The sequence below is a fragment of the Scophthalmus maximus genome, chromosome 19, assembly GCF_022379125.1.
Source record: "Scophthalmus maximus strain ysfricsl-2021 chromosome 19, ASM2237912v1, whole genome shotgun sequence".
Taxonomy (NCBI): Eukaryota; Metazoa; Chordata; class Actinopteri; order Pleuronectiformes; family Scophthalmidae; genus Scophthalmus; species Scophthalmus maximus.
The window spans coordinates 14,764,053-14,788,936 of record NC_061533.1 but is presented as its reverse complement, the minus strand read 5'-3'; the positions used below and the strand labels follow the sequence as shown (position 1 = coordinate 14,788,936).

The 24,884-nt window shown below is 42.2% G+C and overlaps 1 protein-coding gene across 1 annotated transcript; it reads right to left on the bottom strand.

The window, feature by feature from the left end:
* On the bottom strand, positions 1–24,884 carry rasa1a (RAS p21 protein activator (GTPase activating protein) 1a). The gene is made up of 25 exons (XM_035639885.2): positions 23,535–24,884; positions 12,458–12,610; positions 9,451–9,586; positions 8,704–8,774; positions 7,824–7,941; positions 7,513–7,544; positions 7,208–7,260; positions 6,915–7,065; positions 6,672–6,750; positions 6,203–6,326; positions 5,901–6,057; positions 5,654–5,741; positions 5,263–5,343; positions 4,268–4,425; positions 4,019–4,095; positions 3,485–3,657; positions 3,242–3,401; positions 2,898–3,040; positions 2,307–2,422; positions 2,124–2,210; positions 1,930–1,997; positions 1,753–1,841; positions 1,564–1,641; positions 1,044–1,178; positions 1–939 (listed from the first exon to the last, which is right to left on the bottom strand). Exons 1-25 carry the CDS (start codon positions 24,089–24,091, stop codon positions 862–864), a joined length of 3,162 nt encoding a protein of 1,053 aa, XP_035495778.1. The 5' UTR covers positions 24,092–24,884; the 3' UTR covers positions 1–861.

Sequence of the window (24,884 nt, the reverse complement as noted above, 5' to 3'; positions counted from 1 at the left end):
TACTTTACAAAAACTGTTTAATAAGTGCATGCATGTCTGATACAGTCTGTACTATTCCAAAAAAAATTACTGCTGTAAACACTTTCATTTTACTTGGTTTCTCTGATTATGTGTCTCGTCTGGCATTCAGAAGTTTCAAAAGAAGACTTAACCAAATAATCAAAACAAAAAAAAAGCTGACACAATCGGAAGGGGAAAAAAAAGAATCTGTTTATCTCTCTTATATACTCATGATTCCAGCAAGAGAATTTATTCTTAATATAAAATAACCATACTTTTCTGAAAGACTTTGTTCCAATCTAGAAACCAAAGAAAGAAAACAAAGAAAAAAACAAAACAGACAGAAATGCTAGTTTCAGCACTTAGCGCATATTGTCACAACCTTAAAATAAATCAGTCACTAATTACAGTATAAAAAGGAGGGTGGGGGCGAAACAACTAGCGAGAGGGGGGTACACTTTGGCAACCTGTGCTATCAAAACATAGAGGGTACGAAGAAACCTCACGAAGGGAATGAAATGTACCCAAGTCAGAATCATGAACAGTTTTAGGAAGGAAATGTATTTTTTTTCTGTGCATATAGCCGTCAGTCACTGGCGCAGGTTTGTTTTTGTTTGTTTGTTTTAACTACTGCATCAGTTGTTGTACTCAGCCGCTGTTGTTGCATAGCTCTCTTGTGGTGAAGGGGACAAGGTGGTGGTGGTGGGGATGGGCGGGACTATCGGAGGAGGACATGATGGAGGGTGGTGGAAGGGTTGCCATGGTGATGAGGGTAGAGCATGCTCGGTCTCCTCTGTGCTGCACTCCGGTGGAGGAGACTTGACGGAAGGATGGGAGGATGAGAGGAGGGGGATCGCAGTACTACCTGTTGCTGTTGGCATACTGAGCCTGCTTCTGCTGGAGGAGCTCGGTGATGGCCAGCAGCTTTTTCAACACGTGCTGCAAAAAAGAAAATAACGAAACAAATTAAGCGTGCGAAACGGGATGGTATGAATTGAACTGTGTGTGTATGTGCTCCAACTGTGATATGGTGGGTCACCGACCTGCTGTGCTCCCCTCTCGTTGCTCAGCGTCCGAAGCTCATCTGAGTGTGTGGCACAGACCTCATGCAGCGCTGCCAGGTCCCGGGACAGGTCTGTCCTAAAGTGCTCTGTGGCTTCAGGGAGGTCAGGGACATTCTAGTAACACAAACAAATCATTTTTATTACTTGTGAAACAGACAGCAGTCAGGGTCTTATTATTACAACAAATTAGTTAACTATATTTCTTGATTAATAATGTTGTCAACAAAATGGAAGGTTATAGTAAAAAAATGTCCACATTTGAGTCCCAGAGGCCAATATAAGATATGAATCACTTGCTTCACCAACAGTCTTAAAACTCACAATATTGAACCTACTCTCTAATGACGTAAGCATAAAATCCCCAAAATTAAATAATGTGTGTTTGGTATTTTTCCTACAAAGTAAATGAAACAGTTTACAAAATGGTTACTTTATTGTTAACACGTTTTCAGCTCCAGAAACAGGGATTAAATCAAAAAGAAAAACTGATGTGACTCACCCCTAACTCATCCAGAAACATTATCATTCTATGTTTGTTGTTTTTGATGAAAGGGTTCACGCCCTCCATGTAGGGTTCCTGTTTGAGAACACAAAGACAAAGCCGTGAAATACCAAAAATGTTACATGTCCACTATAAAAAACAAAACGATCCTACTGAATACTGCAGAGTAATGGAGGCAATTCAAACCTTAGCACCAAATTCAACCAGGTTGGCGAGGTTTTGGACAGACTTGGCCACCAACGTGAGGGTCCTGCCTGCTGTTGAAGATGGAGGGTCTGCAGGAAGAGATCGCAGACACTGTTACACGTTCACATGACAAACGGGAAGATTTTATGTGTGTGTGCTGTTCAAATGGACGCTCACCAGCAATGATGTTGAACATTCTGGGGTTGAGGATGGCCGGACAGATCAGTCTTAGAAAGACAAAGCCACTGGAAAAACAATGGATAAATGAAAGTTAGATGTATCACATGCTGAGGACAAAGACAAACGGACTGCTTTTCAACTCTCAAAAGAAAAGCAAGTGTGTTCCACATTGTCCAAAGGAGTTACTTTACCTTACAACTCTCGTTCGCATCGTGGTGTTGGTCGGCCATTTCTGCTGCACAGACTTCTGCAGACAGCCGTAGATGAACCTCAGTGTCCTGGATGGGTCACGATAGAGAGAAAGAGAAGGGTTGTTTGGGTCTCTTGGACTAAATCAAACGATCACAGGTGTGTGTGTGTGTGTAAATGCTTACGGTGGTAGGATCTCAGCAGCCATGAAGATCTTCTCCACCAGCTCAGACAGGATGTTGAGGAGATGAGCCAGGTTCAGGTTCACGTCCTCATTCTTTTCCAGTTTGGAAGGGTTCAACTTCAAATAACACAAGGACGCATGGAGAGTCAGACAGAGGCAGAGATAAACCGATGAAGACGGATCACTTCAAACTGATTCATTTTTCTACAGTAAAAATAGGGCTGAACGCTCAGTGCACAACAGTGAAAAAAGATCAACCATTGGTAAATCCACAAAGATTAACAAAGATTCGTCCTCTTTAAGTTAAAGTGACAAGTAACGAAAAACAAACAATTAACTGTTAACCACAATAAGTTAGACACTATGAGATATTCAACTCAGTGGGAGTCAAAACGTCATGTTTTGAAGTATTTGTTGTGGCGGGGCTCCACAGCCTTGAGACCTCAGCCATGTCGATTTTTTTTTTGCCTTGCGGAGCTGCTGCAGTGATATTGATTTAAATGCCATGTTTTCACCACAGATAAGAACAGGGTGGTAAACGGACTCATTATACAGCGAGTGGAAGAGAGGGAAAGCCTTTGTGGGTCTTTACCTCACAGGACTGTTTGCTCTCCATGATCTTGAGGATGGTGTCTTTGAGAGCGTGGTGGACGAAGGGTGTGGCTGTGGCCTTCATGTATTGCTCCATCAGAGTGCTGGCCAGTGTGGTCGCTCTGAACAAGGTCGTGGCCTCATCTGGTAACAGGGCACAAGCGGAGGAGATTAAGCAAATATATACGAGCACATGGTTTACATATATCTGAGCTGTGACGACTTAATGAACTAATCAAATTATTAACTGAGCATTTAAAAAACCCTACAGAATGAGGTGATGATATGCAGTAAGAATGGTAGTTATAACACTTGTCCTTTTGTGTGAGTTTTTTTTTTTTTTACCTTCCACATTAATCTCTCTGTCATTGAGTGTCCTGAGTAGGGGGGCTTCAGCCTTCTCATGTCTGAAGATCCGCAGGAGGAGGCTTGCCAGTAAGGTGCGGTCCTGACCACACACATGGGCCAGAGCGTAGATGACATGAAACTCTTTCTGCAAGATCATCTGCAAAGGACACAAAACAATGTCATCATCATCAACAGTCAATGGATATTTTGCGATCTAGAGCACTTTTCGGCGGATCGGACCTCTTTGAATTCGCTGTACTCCTCTTCGGGCATGATCTTCTCCATGGAGTAGCGGGCACGGACGCGCAACGAGCCCGGCTCGATGCCCTTCAGAGGCACATGGGAGCTGAGAGGGAACCACTCGTCAATCATCTGGCCCTTTTGCAGGCGGTTCAACTGGCAACGCATGAACACTGAGAGGGAGAGAGATCGAAGTGTGGAGGAAGACGTAAAGAGAGGGAGCAAGAGATGAAGAGATTTCAAATGAAACCAAAAAAGAATGCAGAGACTTAAAGATATTATAATTGCTTTAAATTGTACGATTTGTAACTTTCAAGCCATCGTTGCATTTACAAGACACAGGCTCATAACTACGCAACACTAACACTACTGCTTCAGACTGTCCGCTACAAAGACAAGACGGTCCAGGCGCACAAGGGTCAGCTTGTTAGCATGCTAACTTCAGTAGAGGAAAACAGGAGATAGAAATGGAAGAAAAACTAGAGTTAACATTGCTATTACTATTACCCCTTTAAAATGAGTAGAAGTACTTACAGATGTCACTTTCTTTGCTTTTTTTTGTTTTGTTGCTCAGGCTGATTTCAAATCTGTTGATTTCACTCGATAGGTCACTGAAACAACAAATGGATATACTTTGAACCTCTGTAAACAAGCACAAACAAATATTGATAATTCTAAGGAGGAACATGTAGCCGGGAATGTGAAGACGAGAAAATCCTCAGGGACGAACAGTGGGAGAATCCATGAAAGGGAAATATGCGAGCGTGTATGTGAGAGACTCACTCGAAGATGAACTCCTCCGTGAAGACGGGGTTCTGCCCCTCCCTGGGATGCGTCTTGGCCACCTGGACGCTGTTCAGGTAGATGTTACAGTAAGGGTTGGTGAAATACTTCACCGGCAGCTTGTGGGCCTCCTCCACGTACAGCACTAGGCTGCTCACCTGGCAGAAAATGTAAGAATTAGCGCTCAAAATATGCAATAATAACCTTAATTTGTATAGCACTTTTAAGTCTAAGTGCCTTACAGAGAAGAAATTAGCAGACAGGGCTGAAAATGCCATTTCAACAATGTTTCTAACTTAATAGTTAATTCTCTGTGTGTCTGAAGATGCTCAAACCTCATCTAATACCTTCAAAATAAGATGAATATTAAGGCCTTACAGACTTAGGGCTGTTTTTACCTGACAAGCTAATTGTGAATAATTAATCTAATAATCAACATATGGACACTGCGGAGTAAAAATAGCCTTAAAAAGTCAAACAAAAACTATGTAACTACCTGCAAGACGTGGGATGGTCAGGTAAGAAGGCTTCTAAACATACATTTAAGTGTGGGAACTATGTAATTATACTGTAACAAGATTGACATGCGTGGCTCATGGGCACCTCGAACGACAGGCACATAGAGGCGTGCATGCTGAGTTCGGCCTGTTGAGGACTGCATGCCCATCGTCGGAAGCCGCACAGCTACAGCAAGAGCTACCTGTGTCATGCTGAGGACAGTAAAAACTTAATGGATTTTTTTTTTTCAATGGTCCTTCGGCCCACTGATGCGGAGATTGAGACTGAGTCTCTATTATGACAGACTGGTCCATTGTAAGAGATATCGCTCTCTCCCTCTCTCCAATGAAGCAATTGCACCGGAGATCGTTTGTTATTGTGTGATGAGTAATATTGTTTCAGTTCATCATGAAAGTGTGGCAGAGCAAATTCGACTTTGGCCGTGATGCCACATTACTTCATCGACATTAACACACACTGACTGCTGGTTTATTTACCTGTCGGAGCCTCTTGTTGGAGGTGGGCTGAGTGGTTTTCCTTAGGTTACTGCAGAAAGTTTGAAGGCATTTCATCCAATCCTGTTGGAGAAAATTGTCCAAGCATTTGTAAGACATGGGCTCTATCTCTGTACGAACGCGCAACACTGTAAACTGTTCACTGTTTGTTGCCTACTTATTTCTTTAAGAAGAATAAAATGAAGAAGGAAATAAAACACATAGGTACTAAAACCCTCTGTACCCAACTATCCAGATCCTCTTTATCTGACCAAGAACCAGTTACAGCAAGAAATATATCTTCTTTCTATCAGAGGAGTAGTTCACAGCTTTGGGACTCATTTCGGAGACAGAATATTCACTTGTACTTTTTTTGTGTTGACTCTGCGATTACCTGTGCCTGCTCTGGAACCTCTCCAGCAAAGTAGAATATGTACTGTTCCTCACTGAAATGCTGGACGACAATCTGGAAACAGTTTGGCCTGAAAAAGTGAAACAGAAGAGGATATTTTAAATTCCTTTGTACCGTATGATACCTCATTATTTTCTTCCATGTGGTGTCTGAGCAGTCAGAGCTGAGTGACAGCTCTTTCTGACGACTTTCTTAAATGAGACCAAGAAAATATATTTTGACATCTCACCTGCCAAACAGACTGTCATGCACACCATATACTGAGCACACACTTAGGTCGATCAGTCCTTTTGGTTTGGTGGCTCTCTTCTCGCTCTCAAAGTAGATGAGCTGGGCGTCGTTACCTTCCAGGATGAAGTAAAGATTCTTCCACCGTTTACCTTTACCTGAAGGCGAGATGGACCAAAGTTTAATGTGATGGTAGACTGACCTGACCATGAGTCAAGACTGAGATAATGTTATTCATCATGTAACAGGGGGCTGCTGAAAGTTTACATGAAAATTGTCTTTCGAGGCAGATGTTGCACGTACCTTTGTTGAACAGGAGGTAGCCTTTCTTGACAATGTTTTTGTAGAAAGCGTCTTTTGTTTTCCGTCTGATAGTGTTATAAATTTCTCTCCCGTCCACAGTGTCAGTAAGAACTTGTTCCTGGTGCTACAGTTAAAAAAAAGAAATAAGCCATCATATACCTAGAATCGCTAAATCAATTACATTCAAACTGGCTAACTAACTTCATTTTGAAGAAAACACAGGAAAATGTCTGATGCTATATATATGGTCTTTAAAATATACATTTACAGTTCAGAATAATTTGCTACAGCATTTCTTCTTTGTCCAAACTGTAAAGTGCTGACAACAATATCTGAATACATGCAAGTTAGGGTATGTGCCACGTGAGCAAGCCCGTCTCATCAAAACCCTTAAATTGTCAAATGTCCCGTTTAGCCAAAGATAAAGAATTACATGGGCTCATTAATGCCACTATACAACTGTACTCACCTGCACTGAAACGGGTTCTTTCAAGTTGTAGCCCTCAACAATCTGTTCCTTCTTGTAATGCTCGATGATGTCATCAACACTGCCACATGAGAGAGAGAGAGCAAACGAGATGCAGCACGTCAGTAACTGCGAGTCAAAAAACAGAAGACATGCTGCCTACAACTTCTACAATTAAGCATGTCAATTTTCCCTATACATTTTTCTGTTCTATGAAAAGCTGAAGGCAGACACATGGGCACGTACCTGTTGTAGTACCTCCCCCCCATCATGTACTGATTGTTGGGCGTGGGGGAGATCTTAAACCTTTGGATGTTTTCATTGGTGCGAAAAAAGAGAGAGTAGTCCCCGGGTGTGTTGTCCGACGGCCGCACAAGAAAACTGCACACCTGGCCGACTATGACACAAGAGGGGAGCAAAGAGAAATGTTTTAACGCACGCTTAGCAGAATGTGATGATGAATGGACATTGATGTTAGAATGATAATGCCGCAAGTGATTAATAACTTCGCCCTGAAGAAAGGCAAAGAGGGATGGTACCTGTCATGAGCAGGTTGTAGGCCTCTTGTTTGGTGATCTTTCCGTGATACCAGCTGTAGAAGATCCAACAAGAGCAACAGAGGAAGAGCGTCAGACAACAGAATTAGCTCGATCCGACAAAATGCAGATGTTCAGCTGTGCCTGCGACAACAACAGCATCTGTCACCACTGACAACTTTGATAAATTGCATCTCTGTTGTGGACATTCAAGAAAAATCTCTATCCGGGGTATCCAGCAAAATTAAGGCACCAATTTTTTTGAATTGGACACCAAAAAAAATGAGTTTGATGTCTGTAGAACTTACACTTTTCCCTCGTGTGGATCCTCCTCCCGCCCCTGTACCAGAAACAGAAATCTGTCAGGACGAAAACACTAATGGACCAGTGACTGACGTTTTTCTGTCATCTACAGACTGTTATACTGTAAATTCATGCATTGTATCACAACACTTATTGATTCCACTTTTAGTTTGATATATTGCTGTCAGCTCATATTGGGTTATTTTTATCCACACTGCAGTTTGCAGATGCTACATCAATGTCATTTATCCAGTAAAGTTTTTCTTTTCCTCTTAATCGGTTTGGTACACATCTTCCCACCCAGTGCTCTACTCACCACCTCTTCCACCAGATCCTCCACAATGAGGCCCTGCTCCTCTGTGCGAACGTTGGTCACCCACATCCAGCCGTCGTCCAGTTCATTGTGAACGATGAACATGTCCCCTTTTAAGAAGCTGAAGATACATCGAGTCAAAGTGGACATTAGAAGAAAAAACACAGTGACGTCGTACACATTGTCCAAAAAGGTTGATAACGAAAACATTTGCAAAGCAGTGTAAACCTATGATACAGTGGTTGTTATAAGCTGTTGCTCAATCAAGGCATTGTAATCTTTATGCTGTGAAGGATATCTGGTGATCAGCAGACCTATAACTACATCAACACATTTTCCAGCTTAAGAAATTGTCGTGTCTCTTTTATTTTGTAGCGATTGTAATAGCAACGCTCTGCCAGCAGGTGTCCTCATTGAATCATTACGTTTGAGGTAAATATTGCATGTCTATCTACTCAGTTAAGCCTGTGGCCCCGCTGGCCAACTTTGGACCTGAGGTTGACTTCAGACAGATGTTTATCAGATTCAGGAAATCAGGGATAGCTGGGATCATCAGTAAAGTGTGCCCACTGCCGCTTAATAACAGGGACAAGACTGTTTTTCATTAGCAAGTCAGATGATGTACTTTCCAGGCTGCTGTGAAGGGAAGAACAGGCCTGTGACATGCTAAAAAAAGAAATCAAAGGGAAACTAGAGCTAGTGCTTTCAGAGCAATACTACATATACTACATTTTTAAGGCAATGACATCATAAGTGCTCATCTCTGTATTAAAGATTATGGATCATGTTTACGTGAAGACTTTTTGAAAACGACTGGTTACATATAAAAAGGTCATGCTTCCTGTATCAGAAAAGAAAAGTCTCTCTTCACACAGATACTCACCTGATCTCATCAGTATCTGGCACTTTGGTGTATGGAAGTATGGCCCTGACTCTCCTCCTGTCCTCTACAGGCTGTGGAAACATGCGAGCAAGGAATTAAAATCTCTTTCTTAGCCTTGACCTTTCAAGATCCAACTCAAAAACTGAAAAAGATATATTTTCCAACCCATCTTTCAACCCCCACACATTTTATCTAAAAAAACTTTTATTGGGCGATATATTAGTTTTAATTTTGCACACGTACAGTTTTGATTGTCACACTTTTTGCCTGCTTTGGGCATATTCAATTTTTCTTGAATTCAGTTGCGCAAGATATCTGGTTCTTTGCAATCATATTTTTTATGAATTTTTTAATTTATACAAAGAAAAAACATTGACATCAACAGAAAAAAACTAAACTAAAAGGTTCTTAGACGATATAAAGTCTGAATACTGAAAGAGAATATTTAATTTCACACAATTTCAGATAAAATCTAATACCCTAAAGCTACAGGGAAAGCCTCATAATTTAATTTATATTTAGTTTCATATTCATTTTGTATGTCACAATATTTAATTTGAGAAACAACTAAGAGGAGGGGGGGAAAGTACATTTTAAGTAAAGACATTTCACTAAAGTACTGGACAGAGTTGAGAATAATGTAAAATTGAAGGAGTTTAGTGCAGAATTTGAAATATGCTGGAATTGATCCAAAAAATGTAGTATAACAAATCTACGGTTTGCTCCCAGCCATGGAGTCAGTCTCACCTCTGGGGGCGCCACTGGAGAAAGCAATTTCTCTCCTTTTAGAAGGCAAGACACGTAGCTGTAGTAACCAATCAGGTCTGATAGAGAAGAGAACCGCCGCCCACCAATGTAATAGTCCCCACACATGGCGATTATCCTGTTGAGAGAAAACACAGCAATGATTAAAGAGAGCACAGTTATTTTTAATATATTGGTTAACCACTGCGCACTGAAGGCCACAATTGGCAATTGGGCGGCTGGGCCTCAGGAGGTAGAGTCGTTCGGCCAGTCCACATGCCGATGTGTCCTTGGGCAATACACTTGACCCTAAATTGCCTCTGGCAGCTCTTCAGGCAGTGTATGAATGTGATAGAAAAAAGCGAGGTGAATTTCAAAATCTGTACCGCAATCTTTGAGAAAATAGTCAAAATTTCTCTAAAAGAGGACGCTGCCCTGTTGAATCACACCATCATCAACATGATGTTTGCAATTTGGACTTGGATAGAAGATAAAAAATTATTACACCGAATAATTACATGGGTTTATAACAAAACACACAATACTATTACTTCCTTGCTGCAAGCACAATCTAAGGACATAGGCCTTTAGAAGTGTAGGTGTCATGCGATTGACTTAATGTTCATAATTCACTTACAACCCCCACCCCCCTCTCAGCATCAATGTCATCACAGGCACACACTAAACCAATGAGACTGAAGGAGATGATGTCATTGTTATTAAATTAGAAAAAAGCGCTCCTGGAAAAAACGCCTGTGTTTACCCTGTGCACAAACCTTTTGCTTTCTACGGAGTAAAATTAGGACTAACGGGTCAAACATGAGCAGTAGGTTAGTAGAAGGACATACAATAAAACGCATGGACTCCAGTTTACTTAAAGGTTATAATATACAGTGTGCATTGCTACTGGATGTCGCACTAGCACCAGCATCTTGTGCCAAAACAAATGCTTTGTGGGCCACAACTCTCTCCTCCCTTTGTTTGCAGCAAGGTGTTCCCTATAGAGTCTGTGGATGCTGCGAAACCCAGTGGCTCCTAAACACACACAGAAGCACAGCTGAATAAATTTACCATGTGTACAGGAGAGCCAACAAAACAATACAGCTCGATGATGCTGTGCATTCTACTAAATTTAAACTGTTGCGTTTTTATTCACAGATTGGTGCCCCTGTCTTGCAACGCTTCAGTCTGGCGGCTAGCTACTTAGCATGGCTAACATTGTAAGCATTGCCGTGCCATCCAGTTTGTAGCCCTGTTTGTAGTGCGTGTCCACACCATGGTTCACTCTGCCGATCGGAGCTGGCTGTTAGCTGCTATATTTCAAATGTCACATGAATGACATTTAAAGGTGCATCAAAAATTGCTGAAACTAAGGTGAAACCTATAAATGCAAAATACTAGTTAGTCTCAAAAATGTTTTCACTTTCTTGAAGTACAAAATGCCACATTGTTTTATTTTGTTATGAAAGAGCATATCTTCACCTTGTGTGTGTGTGTGTGTGTGTGTGTGTGTGTGTGTGTGTGTGTGTGTGTGTGTGTGTTTGAGCTGCAGGGTTAGCGTACTGAGTATAATGGATCCATTGAGGGGGAGGACAGATTGTAATGCCTAATCTTTCTTGTTTATTGAAAGTAATGTTACAAATTACCCTATGGTTTTGCTGCGAGACAAGTGCACTGCCCTCTTTCTTTTACCTCAGGTCCGGTTACGCACATTGCATGAAAACGAAAGACGGCAGTCGTGGGTTTCAGAAAACAAGCGTGTCAGTTAATATGCATTATAAAAAAACACTGTTCACAAATGTATGATCCGTTAGAATTACTGTGACATGCAAAGGTTGAAGTATTTTGCAATGGCACGGCAGGCCACAGGAGAACCAGGTTTCAGACTTGAAAACATTCTTCAATATTAGTCCGTGTCATGTTTGTGACTTCCTTTCCTTTTGGTTAACAGGTAATGAATAACCACTGTAGCTCCCCCATCTTTATGGTGTAATTGAGCGTGACATTCTGCCTGCTGATTGTGAGATGACTTGATATGTTCTTTTTCACCTACTATCAAGACTCGACAGAGAACGGCCATTAAACAGATCATGTCACATCAAACTATTCTGACTCTATCTCATATGTAGGCTGTTACTAATACTGTGCTAAACAGGTTAGCCAAGTCTATGTAGCTTCTATAATTTATACGGTGGACATAAATGTGTCCTTAAGGACCATTCTATTTTGGCTTCCAAGTAAATCACGACATCAGTGGACAAAACTAAAACAATTCACAACAAATTTGTCAGCAGTGTGAAGGCCAAGTCAGGATCGAGTGGCAGCCCACTGTGACGTCACCCACTGGTTTGTGAGCTGGTGGTTTGAAACATTGAGTTTGGCAAGTTGGCCGGCGCCATCTTGGTTTTTGACACCACAAGTAACCATATTTGGAGGAGCAGGGGTTGGGCCTGACTGAGCACTCAAGGACACGGCACCGATTGGACAGTAGTAGCTGTCGCCCAGAATCCAAGCCCCAATGTAAACTGAGGCTTTATTGTCCATTTTACTCAAAATAGGACCATAATTCACAAAATGAACACCATGCTGTATCGGAGTAATCTTGAAACTTGAGATTGAGATCAGAAACTCCTCAGGAAAATGTTTACTTACGTTATGAATCAAATGAGAAGTGGTGAGAAGTCCTTTTCTCATAGACTTCTATAAAAAACTACTACTTTTGGCAACCAGTGGAGTCGACCAATGCTTTTCATCTGAGAAAATACAGTTTTCAGTGCACTGCATTGGCTTCACTTTCCGGACCCGAAGTCTACGTCCATATCTATATACAGTCTATGGTCAGGCTGCACCTCTGAGAATGTAACATGTAACTTTTTTTGATGGGACCACCTGATTAAAAACATTCTTCAATCAAACAAATGTAACCAGGCTCTTGATGCAGCTTCAAAATGGGCCTATCAATTAGATTAACTTATTTCAGCTCGTTGCATGTACAGTATTCTTGTCATACCTGAAGTGGTTGACCACATTGGTCATGCTGAGGAAAGACAGGACAAAGGAACCGGGCCGGCGGTCACTCTCCCTGATGAGGTAGCTGCCGGGGTTCCGGGCCTGGCGCAGCCGCTCCTCAGCAATGGTTCGGTCTAGCTTGCCATGGTACCACCTGGGACAGACAGACAAAGACGAAAAACAATTAGGAGGAGGGGAAAAGGTGATTGGTGCCTTGAGCCACAGAATATGTATAGCCATGGTATGATTGTTTGATGACAAGTGCATTCATATTAAGATAAAATAGAAAGCAACTGTTTTAGTACAGTTATAAGCCTATTAAAAAGGGAAGTAAAGAATTTTGTTGAGAAATAAATGAACCATAACGTCAACTGCTTGACTGATTGATTGAATTAATCTAGTGCTTGAATTAACACTATTTATTGAAATATATGTACATATACAACTAGCAACCTCCTGAGTTAAACCTAATGTGATTTATTGTAATGACAGACTTACAGATACTGGAAACATAAAATATATGCTAATGACTCCAAAATTGAGATTACACATAATACTTTGAAAATGACGTAACACTTTTAATATCTCTCTTATCAAACATCTCTGTAATGATACAGAGCATTGACTTCTCTTGAGTTTTAAAAAAGGAGACTGCAATCCCAAATGATAATGTTTCAGAACTGCAAATCTTGAATCAAAACAGAGACTCAATATACTTCAAACAAGCTCCTTCATTAGTGTACAGGATGTCATGGGTTGGACCTTCAAACTTTTCAAGCAAACTTCAACTTTGACGTTGAGTATGTAATGCTTTTTTTTTCATTTTCAGATCAGTTCTGGAGTTAAGTGTAGTGTATGTTAATCATTGATAGACTGATACAGCATTAATATTAGACATGAAGCTTTATAAAACTTTACTACCTACTTTAATGGGAGTACATTCTAGACAGACTGAGTAGGTCATGGCTTCTAAAACAAATGGATAGAGGAAAGTGAGTAAAAGCTTTAATTCGGAAGCTTTTATTTTTGAGTTTCCTGTACACCATTAAAGTCTTGCTTCGTCCTGAATTAAACAGAAGCCTGAGGACCAACACTGGTTAAAATTTCAGCAGGTGAGGCTGAACAGGGCCTTGCCAGCTGGGGTAAAAAAAAAAATGAACTTGTTTTTCCCCCAAATTTAGGCCGACGGTGCTTCTCAGAATGGAGCGCAGTGGCTGGAAAAACATCCAGCAGTGAAAAGATGAATTAGGTCCTGCTGTAGCTCTTTTCACTAAAAGGGCTCCCATCTGGTTTAGTCTTCATATTTGTAAAGAAAACATGATCAAGTCCGTTATCACAGAGAAAGCTGGAGAGGGCTTGCTGAAGCAGAGAGGGGGAGTTAAGTGTCTGCGAGGGGGCCTTTGGGAGGATTTGGGTGATAAGAGAACTGAAAAGGGGGATTGATGGAGAGCAGTTGGAGAGCGGGCTGAGGAAGCTGGGGGAAGGCATACTAGAGGACAGTCATCGAAACATGAGGAATGATAGATGACAGCCTAGATGGGCACACCATCCTACCTCATCTCAAATTCATTTGACATTTCAAATTAGTTTGAACTTGATTTGTGGAAAGACTGACGGCCCTAATTACACTCTGCAAATAATGACATTAAAGAGACGTTCGGGATACGAACGCTTCTCTGCAACTAATCCTGAACCAGGTCAAACAGGTCTTAGAACCAAATCACCCAAACCACAACATCAACGAAAACTAAATTTGGTCAAACAAACCACAATACAACATGAAAAACACCTCGGGCTGGTTACTGTTTCCATGGCTCTAAGCTATTCGAAACAACCAAACAGACTGAGCAGTCGATGCCGGGCCTGCAAGTGGAAAACAGGCAAGGCCCAACACAGCATGGGTCATGATTGACAGGGACATGTTTTTCGTGACAACTGCCTCTGCTCTCTGTCCACTCTCTTTATTATCTCCAAAACTCACGTCAGAATTACCGTCACCAATTTATAGAGGGATGTGTTCTATATTTGGCTGACACACCCAAGTCCTTAGATCACTATCAAATATGCAAAGGTTCACTCAGTAATTTAAAAAAATGTGAATTCATGAGTTTTTGATTACATCCAGTATGTGTTAATTTGGGCCAACAGTATCACATAGCAGTTAAACTACAAGATGATGATGTTACGGTTGTGTGTAAAAGAACGACCAAGGCTGAAAATTTTAATTGTTAGTCATTAGATCCATGGATCACAACCAAACAATTATTGTGTGTGTGTGCGAAAAAAGGGAGAGAGGGAGAGAGAAAGGGAGATATATATATATATATATATTTTTTTTTTAATATACAGTTTATGGATGTGGTATTTGAATTACTTCACAGCCGTACAGTATGATTTTGCTTTACCATTGCAACCTTGCTGATTTGATTTAAACCTAAACTTTCTATAGATTTGAGGTTGGAAGCAATTTCGATTGAGGTTTCCTGTGACTTTGAAACCAGCCTTGAAACCAGAAAAGGGCTATAATAAACAGACTGTGAGCGTAAACCATGACAGCGGTGACAGGATTCAGTTCTACTATCAGCTTGAGGAATGTCCCATCATGTCCGTACATGAACAGCGAGCAGCACAGTGACGTCTTGGTTCTCTCCTCTACCGACACTCAACTCACTCAGGATAAGGCATTTCTCTGTCTGCCTACAGTTCCCTCGCAATCAACTACACCAGGCAAACTTATACACAAACCGTAAATGAACAATCCGTGATCACAGTGTAGGGTGGAAGCAAATTACTATTCTTACTGCACTGACCGTGTCACAACTACCTGTTAGTGTCACTACAGTTAAAGCAAAAGAGGTGCAAGAGCAGGAGGAGTCACCCAAAGTGTCATCCTGCACCATTTCCAATGTCCACATCCTGAACCACACTTTCACACTGGTCCCTCATTTAGTCACGTCATCTTGAGACAGAAGGAAAATACAATCTGTCCTGCTCTCCCCGTGAGCGAACAAGCTAGCACACGATGAGAAAGACAGTGGTACCCTTCCAACAAGTTATCAAGTAAAATACTTAACAATTAAAATACGATTATGTACAATATATATCCATAATTCATGTTTTATCTGCATGTATTCTTTTTTTTAAATCAATTGGAACACAACTAGGCTAAAATATATAGCACAGCAGTTCTAAACGGACATACTTTTTTAACCCCCAAGGCTAAAAAAACACGACGTTCTTGCAACACTTGAGTCATTAATGTGCACTCAATTCATGATGAGGGCATTTTAGACAGCACACGAAGACGGTCACACCCGCACAAGTATGTTGAACACTTCTGACAGGAGGAATTAGGCAATTTCTGTATCTTGTAGGGAAAATAAAAGATATTAAAAATGATATTAATCATCCCAAAGTGGCTAAGACAGCTCTTACATTACAGCTGTGGCAAGAAAATAACTGTGCTGACGAGTGAATTATTTAAGAATAGCCGCTTTGTAAAAGGTAATGAATCCCAGACTGTGTTGGGCTGCACTTTTAAAACATTTACATTTACCTGTACGCTTGCTGAAACAGTTGCACATCATCCATACAGCAAAACACTGTAATGTGCTGAGACTACTATGACTTTTTATAGACGATTTCGGGAGAGTAAAGATTCTACTGTTTTGTACTTTGTGCTTTAATGTTACCACATCCTAGAAAAATCTGACAAACAGCTTGCAGTGACTTGAGTTTGAGCGAGTTGGACCTCGTCTCTCAGTAGGTCTGTCTTTCTCTCATTAAGCTCCTTTGTGAGCTCGCTCGCTCGCTCTCTCTATCCCGCTCTCTAGCTCACGTCTCTCTTCTTCATCTTCCTCCGTCTTGACGGATGATGCTGTACTCGTACATCTCCACAGATGTACCGTCAGCCCGCATCAGTATCAAAAAGTAATGAAATATTGCATTTCCATAGACAAGCATTGCGTCAAAGTCTAGTTGCCAACATTCTATAACGGATTATCGAGTACATGTTTTGACAACACTAGCTGACATTCTTAAATAAAGCCATTAGGTGTCTTGACATCTCATGTGCCATGAAGTTTACACGTGTAACATGACCTTCCCTGATTCTACTGTCAAATCAGTGAAGTATGTGGTCAGACAATATATCCATCTATCAACAATATATTAATCTATATAACAACAATAATAGCATCAGAACAACATTTTTACACTAAAATTGGACTCCTAAAACAGTTGATAAGCTGGAATTGTAAGTAGTTACTGCTGGCCCATTATAAGAGAGCGGTGTACAAGTTGCAGGGGGATTTGATGCCCCACTTACGCCGAGTTCGCCCTCTGCTGCATCTCCCTCTGCTGTGTCCCGTGGTCTCACAAGGAGCACCCACTCCACTGACACAGCTGCTGGCCAAACAAAAACCGTGAGCTCCAACGTGGAAAGTAGAGCAAAGTCGGCTCTAAATCCAAGAAAGGCATGATGATGTGACCCTGCTGCCACCCTGGTACAGTCATCTCCCGTCACTAGGATCAACAAGCGATATCCATTGAAGCGAGATGAACGGGAGGACGCGGAGATGCAGACTTTTACGCCACATGCATCAAGTTGTGCTCACTAATTTTGAGGAAAACTGAATGACCAAGTCTGGTTCTGTTATCCTCTCCTAAAGCAAAACACAAGTTGATCTTTCAGACTGTAGTCTCTGCTCCCACATCCTCCTCCTCTGACTTTCTTCTTTTCTTACTCTGTGTGCTGTCTCTCTCTCTCGCTCTCTCTCTCTCTCTCTCTCTCTCTCTCTCTCATAAAGCTACTCATCATGAGTATGCTGCCTATTGGTTTTTGAAGCAGTGGGACAGCGAGGGTAGGGAGGGGAGTGGCATCTCTGCGCACACAGCGACATCCGTGTGCTACCCATGAACACTTAGAAACACAGACGTGCATTAGTGAGGAAAAAAAAGCCACAGAACCACGTGACCTTAGAGAGTTTTTATTAAAAAATCAAAATGCAGTGACGTAAAGATTGTTCGCCCTGATTTTTTGTCTAAGTGAATGTGGAGTAACAGATACATATATCAACAGTGTGCCTCAATAAATGGAATTCAAAACTAGTTCTTTTGTATAAGTGACAATGCAGTAACATCCCTGTTAAAAGAAACACCTTTATTACACTCAGCATGTAGGTGGTTCTGTCTGTGGTGCTACAATACTTTCAGCCTAAGCTGGCACTGTAACACTTCCTGTGCAAAGTCAAATCATTCAGCACACCTAACTAATGTGAAAAGTCATTCAAGTCATTTGTCAAACACAACAGAAATGCTTCTGAGGATTCTGTTAATGCCAAAGTGAGTGGCTCAGAAGTCTGGAAAACAGGATGTAGGAGAGAAAAGGGCAGTGTGGGTATTGGAAGGGCATGACAGGACGTTGCGTAACACACTGAAAATGCATGGAAACCATAGGCTTTCCCTTATCAATGGACAACACAGAACTTGCACTAATAAAAGTGGGATTCGTATTTCATTCTATGGGTCTAGTAAACGAACATTAGAAGGGTATTTGAAAATTGGCAAAAGGTGTATGTTTCATTACCATCATTTAAAAATTCTGCTACATAATGTGCATATCTATAAAGTAAACACTTACAGAGTGTTTGTCCAGGACCTTGTGTCTGTGTGGTTGAAGATGCTATGAAATTAAACAAATTTGTCCCTCTCATAATAACATAAAAGATCTCCAATTTGGTGTCTTGTACAGTTGCGTCATTGGGGAACTGTGTACAGCACTCTTTGTCCCACTGTTGCTCCCTCTCTCTCTCTCTCCTTAACTGCGTCAGTGGGCCAACAAAATCATCCATTGAGATTTACCATCCTCTGCAGGCAGGCAGAATTTGGCATGACATCGGTAGATGAAGCATACAGATCCCAGCACGCAGCAGACCTGCCTCGCTGTGCATTGGGTGCACATGATAGCGCATGATTGCTCAAAGAGCAAATCACCCCCCACCCCCTTCCCAAAGTGCAAACACAGTTTATTATGAGATAAAAGTGTATATAACTTTTCAGCAACGAATATTCATTATTTTAAAATGATAACAAGAAATTATAGGCTTAACACTAATTGCTGGGCTCACCAGTCCTTAAACTGTGTAATGACTAATCCAATCCAACTAATCAAAACCCTGCTTTGTTATGAAAGAGCTGTAACATTTTGGCAAGATGGAACGTCCTTCATGGTAATTAACTTATGTGACACCATCTTCGCGATGTTTTTAGAAATCCATTGTCTCTGCCACCCAACACAAAGGGCAATTAGGTAGTGTGGGCCCTCAGTTGACACTGCAGCTACAGCGATGTTTCCAAAGCCAACTGCTAAATCAGCCACTGATCTTCAAATCCAAGCTTTCCTTCCCCCTTTTTTTCTCTTTCCCCCTACGACCACCTCCTCAGGGAAACTCTTTATGACTTGAAATCCTCACTAATCTTTGTGGAAACCCAAAATCAACGACTCATTTCCCAACGAGCTGTTTGGTTAAGCTTGGGCACTGGGACCGGAGGCTTCTAAAGACAGCCATAATGCACACTGTGGGGGCCAGCTGATATCTTTGCCCTTGCCTCTTCATTAAGCTATCATCAGTGCGAAATTCTTATCGCATCTCAGCATTGTGTATGAAAGGCACCAGGGTGTACAGAGGCGTGAATTAATGCGACTGCTGTTTGTGTCTCTCACACTCTCGAAGACAGTTTTCACACTACTGCGCTCTGCTGCAAATTTGCCATGTTTAGCGTTCACAATTATTGTGCAATCCACAATGTGACTGCTCTCAATAGTGTTTTCCACCATCACTCTTCCAATATGCACTTTACAGGCTACTAACATAACTCAAAGGAATACAAGATCAGTCTTGGGGCCCAATTACAGAAGACATACACAGCTAGTTACACAGCTGAGGGGGCGGGGTGATATGCAGAATCACTCAAGACGAGTGTGGTTAAGTCAGCTGTGAAGGTTACAACCAATGCTGCAAATAGTAGATTTGCCAATGGCAAATGCTATTAAAAGGCATCGGGGAAAAAAGGTCAAAGAACAAACATATACATGTCTTGTATTACTCATACTGTAAACTGGTGTTCACATAAGTGCCACATAGCGTGACACGGGAGGAGTCGATTTTATGCCATAGCATTTGGTCATTAGGTTCACAATATCACCTGCAGGCCAAAACTTCGGCTACGTCCATGACTGTGATTCATTTTGCCTCAATCCTTGTATATTAGATTAGGCACCTTCTATTGGGGAGCACCACTGGTGTAGGAGGAGCACACACATATACATGTAGCATTTGACCTCAATAGTGTCTTTATTTCTATGATAATAGTAAAATAATATTTCATTATGCATATTTAGTATACAATAAAAAAGTGACAGTATCCTTTAACACACTTAAATTTGCTCTGTCAGGATACGGGCTGGATACTCTCCTTTGAGAAGTGGTCCCCCTGCAAAAAACTTGCTGATAATCTTATCTGACAATGGGGGGGACGGGAAGACGGGAACGAGCATTTGACTAAAAGTACCCGATATTTTCATATTTCTCGCACAAAAACGGCAACACTAGTTCACAGACATTTTGGAACCATCATCACAGACATCTCCTCGCTGTTGACATTTTCACAACGCTCAATTGCGTCCAGAGGCCCTTTGCTCTGCATCTGTTGGTAAAGCCTCTTGGAAAATGAAAATGAACAGAGAGGTTGAAGACTAATACTCAAATGCGTTTAGTCTGGCAACGCCAGGCTAACCGGTACGGACAAGACTGGAGAAAAGCCGGCGTTCCACTTCCCATGTAATCTGACAGAGAGATAAAGGGTGGTTCCTAAAATAAGAGCTGAATCTACACTCCAGGCATAGTCACTTCCATATTTCACAGTATGAGGGCCAGAAATGACAAAGCTCAGCAGTTCTCTAATGAGACTGTAACAAATGGGAGGGCTGTATTTGGGTTATTACAACACCAGCACTCACTCACTCTCTCTCACACACACACACACGCGCACGCACGCACACAGGTTTGGTGTGCTTGTGTACATACCTGATAAATTCATATAAACACCTACAATTAGAGATACAATTAGAGAATACAATGGGTAGGATGCATTTGCCCTGCATCAATCAAAAATGGTTTATTAAAAAGGGTAAATATGCTCATTTGGGCTTGTTTAACCATGATCCCAAACAAAACAGATTTCTAACACATCATGCCCCATTAAGTCAGAGGACTGTAAATTGGCTGTAAGTATAAAAAATGTGCATGAAAGCAGATTTATTTTCTTCAATTTGCCTGATGTGGCACAATCCTTGACTGAAAATAGTAACAGTACTATTGCAGTGACAAAGGAACAGGTGTTGTATGGGGCTGCAGAGTGACACTGTACCAGTCAGTCAGCTATGGAAGAAAAACTGATAAACCTTAATCTAGATTACAAATGTAAAGTGGTGATTGCTGATCAATTAACTTAAAACTAAATAAACAAAAAAATTATTTATTAATTATTAATTAAGAATATACAGTATTAACAAATGGCAGTTATTATACATCTTCTAAATATCAGGCATATTCACAGTGATTTCCCAGCACCTTCACTCAAGATGTAATCCACACAATCATGAGCAACTATGATTCAAGCCCATGATACAGGCTTGACAAAGACAGTTTAACCAAACAGGATAGACGTGGTAAAGATGTTGTGACCTCAGTAAGCATTTGTCAACAACTGCAATGCTTGATCAAACCATATCGACTGTTGAGCTGCGACAGTTAATCGCCAACTATTTTGATAATCGATTAATCGATTTCAGTAAAAATTCTCTGATTTCAGCTTCTTAAATGTGAATATTTTGTGGTTTCTCTCCTCCTCTACGACAGTAAACTAAATATCTTTGGTATGTGGAGAAAACAAGGATCATGCTAGGGTTTAGGAAACAAGATCGTCATTTTTCACAATTTAACCAAACAACTAATCGATTAATCGAGAAAATAATCGATAGATTAATCGATTAGTTGCAGCGCTAATCGACTGACCCGGTTCCTTTCACCATTTCTGACCTGCTGAATGGTTCACTAATGAAAAGAATCAGTCGATTTGTCTAAATTGGAAAGACGGCTTAGTTCTCTCCCTATCCAGATGGATATGCTCATATTCTTGTAGGAAACCAGAAATACTTCCATTTCAGCCCATTCAATATTCCTACATGATATAGGTATTTGTATGTATGTTCCAGTTTTTTGGTGGAGCAAGACTGGGTTAGGCCATGTCCACAAAAAAAAAATCTCCATCCAAACAACCATGCCTGAAAAGGCCTATCACGTGACCATTCCCAAACACTGGTCGTGAGCATGCCTGTGTAAACAGGAAGTACATGGTCTACTCTGCAGTTGTTGTTTTTTCAGTAGAAGAAAATGATACAAACGGAAAACGGCAATAGTGAAAAGTTCTTTGCTTGGAGCGAGAAATGGTGGAACTGTTACAGAAATTAAGGGTTGACGGCGCTTTCCAAAAGTCTCAGTTTCTGCCCCTCCAGATTATAATTTAACCCTGGAGTTTTCAAACTGAAGCTACATCGAAACGACTACATTTTAGTTTAAAAACGCATCGCTGGTGCAACGTTTGCGCCTGCCACCCAAACTAACACGTTTGGAAATGTTGCTGACCCTCTATTAGTTTGAGAACTCCAGAGGGCATTGCAGTATGGACGGGGAAAAAACAGAAACGTTTGGAAACGATGGCGCATATCCGTTTCCTCCTATCGGTCAAGACTCAACTACCAGCGGTGAAGGCAAAACATTGTAAACATTTTCTGTGTTACAAGAAAAGAACTCCCTGCTCTTACTTTTCACCATTGCCGTTTTTTTTCGACATTAGTGTTTTCTGTAACCGCGCTACCAACTGCGGAGTAGATAATCTGCTTTACTGTTAACACCAGCACGCAGATGCCCAGTGTACGGAAATGGTCACGTGACATGCATTGAAAACGTGGAAATATGGATGTTGCCTAAAACTGGGCCAAGAAGCAATTTCAAAAGTCTTATTTTTAAGGGCACGAAAACTCCAGAGTGGTGTGGATGCCAAGCACAAATGGAGCAAAAATTACAAGTAGTAAAACTATAATGTATTAGTGTCGACGCAGCCTTAAGCTATGTTTTGAGTGTCCTATGTCTCAGGCCTTCTCTAATTGATGTAATCCAAATTCAAGCAAAATTACAATTCAGTCTTTAGTTTAATTGTGACAACGGAATCAGTGGGCAGGAGAGGCAATGCTGTTGGAAGGTGTTATTATTATCTTATTGATGGTTGATTCCAATAAGGTGAATTGATGATTTTTTTTTTTCTATAATGTGTCACAGCCAATGAAGAAAAAGGGGCTTTAATCAGCATCATTTTTTCTTTTGGCATCACTTCTCATGTTTACGTACTCTATGCTCTGGCGGATAACCGGACGCAATTGTGGTTCTTGCAGGAAGTATACCTTTACAAATGTCGACAAGGTATACATACTTATTGTTAAACGAGGATTATTTGGTTGATTCACCAATAAGGTTTTTGTGTTTATTTTTTCACATAGCGTTCCTTGATGGTTAAGATGCACTACAGTTCATTCAGTACACTTGTTGATTGTATTTTTGTGAGACAGCCAATGAAGAACAGGGGCTTTAATCAGCATCACTTCTTATAGCATCACTTCTCTTCTCTCTTTTTACCTACTCTTTACTCAATTGTGGTTCTCGCAGGAAGTATACCTTTACACATGTGGACAAGATGCATATAGTATTGTTAAACGGGGGATTATTTCACAGCAAACCGTGAAGTCGTTAGGTTATACAAGTTCACAGCATGTGAAGCAATGATTGTGGGCTGTAAACTGAGATCGGTACTCCTGACATCTGAGTAGCACAAGTTACTGTTACACTTCAAATGTGTGACTGCAGGAAGGAAGGGAGCCCATGAGAAAGTAGGGGATGCTTGAACCCGGGGAATTCTAGGTGTCATGTGCACAAGACGCGTTTCATTGGCAGTGCACTTACTGGTTCGTGGGAGGTGCAGAGAGGGGGAACACCACCTCCTCCTCCTCGTACTCCGGTCCATCCTGCATGTCGCTCTCATCCAGGGTGCCGCCGAGCCCCCCGCAGCCCGGAGGCGGGGGAGGAGGCGGTGGCAGCGGGGGGAAACCAGTGGGCCCCTCCGGACCAGTCGACGTGGGTGAGATCCGACTGGCCGGACCCTCCGAGGTGGGGGAGCAGCACACGCCGCCCCCGGTCCCCGAGCTCGCCCCCTGGAACACCGGCTGTCCGCCCCCTGCCCCGCCACTCCCTGCTGCGGCCGGCGCCGGTCCGATCAGGTCCCCGCTGGGCAGCGGGTAGATAACGCTCATGTCCGGAAGTGAGTCCGGCGACGCGTTTGAATGTTGGCGGAGCGCTGGCGCGGGTCCCGCTCCCAGGTCGGCGACTCGCACTCGACTGCTCGACTTGGGGTAGAAGGGGAAAGGGGCCGTCTCCGGGCCTCCTCCTCCTCCTCCGACCGCCACCCCTGTCCCCGTCGTGACCGAGCCCGCATCCTCGCTGCTGACCTCCGCAGCCATCATGTTGGGACAATGCGTAGAGGGGGGAAAACAGTCCAGGAGGGAACCTGCCCCTTCCCCTCTGCTCTCGCAGTAGTCCGTCAGTGTTTTGGGCTCCGGGGGAAACGGCAACAAAAAGTTTCTCCCCCCCCCCAAAAAAACAAAAAAAAACGCGTTTCGCTAGTCGGCTAACGTTAGCCGACTGAGCTAGCTTAGCTCACTTAGCTGCGCTAGCGGCCGTTAGCTTCGCCTCGCATTCGCTCTCGCTGCGACTAGATAGCCGACGCGCTAACGACGCTAGCGGGACGGCTAGCAGCGTCGAGACACTTGATGACTTCTCGCTCGCTACGTCTTCATTGTTTCTCCCTGAGTTTTAAAGTTCCCACCGGGAAAAAAACGCGATCTGCAAAACTTGACATTCAAACTGTTTTTGGTTTTGTTTTGTTTTTTTCAAATAAAAATATGAATTCACCAGCAGTTCCCTGTTTTCCCTGTCCGGACGTCACCCCTCCGCACCAGACACACCACTTGTCGGGGAGTGTTGTTTTATTGTCACTGTTGTGTGTAATCGCCGTCTCCTTTTCTCTCTCTCCCCCAGTGTTGTTGTTGTTGTTGTTGTTGTTGTTCCCAGTCCTCCGCAGCGGAGTCCGCAGACGACCCGGCCTACCGCCTAGATCCCCGCAGCGGCATATTCCTCTGTGCGAACCACCATGTCTTCAACTAAAGTAAGATTTTCAAGCGAAGTTCGCCTCTTTTTTTTTCTGGGCTACCGGGCTGCTGGCTCGCCCGCTGCTGCGCTGCTCTGTCTCCCCTCCCT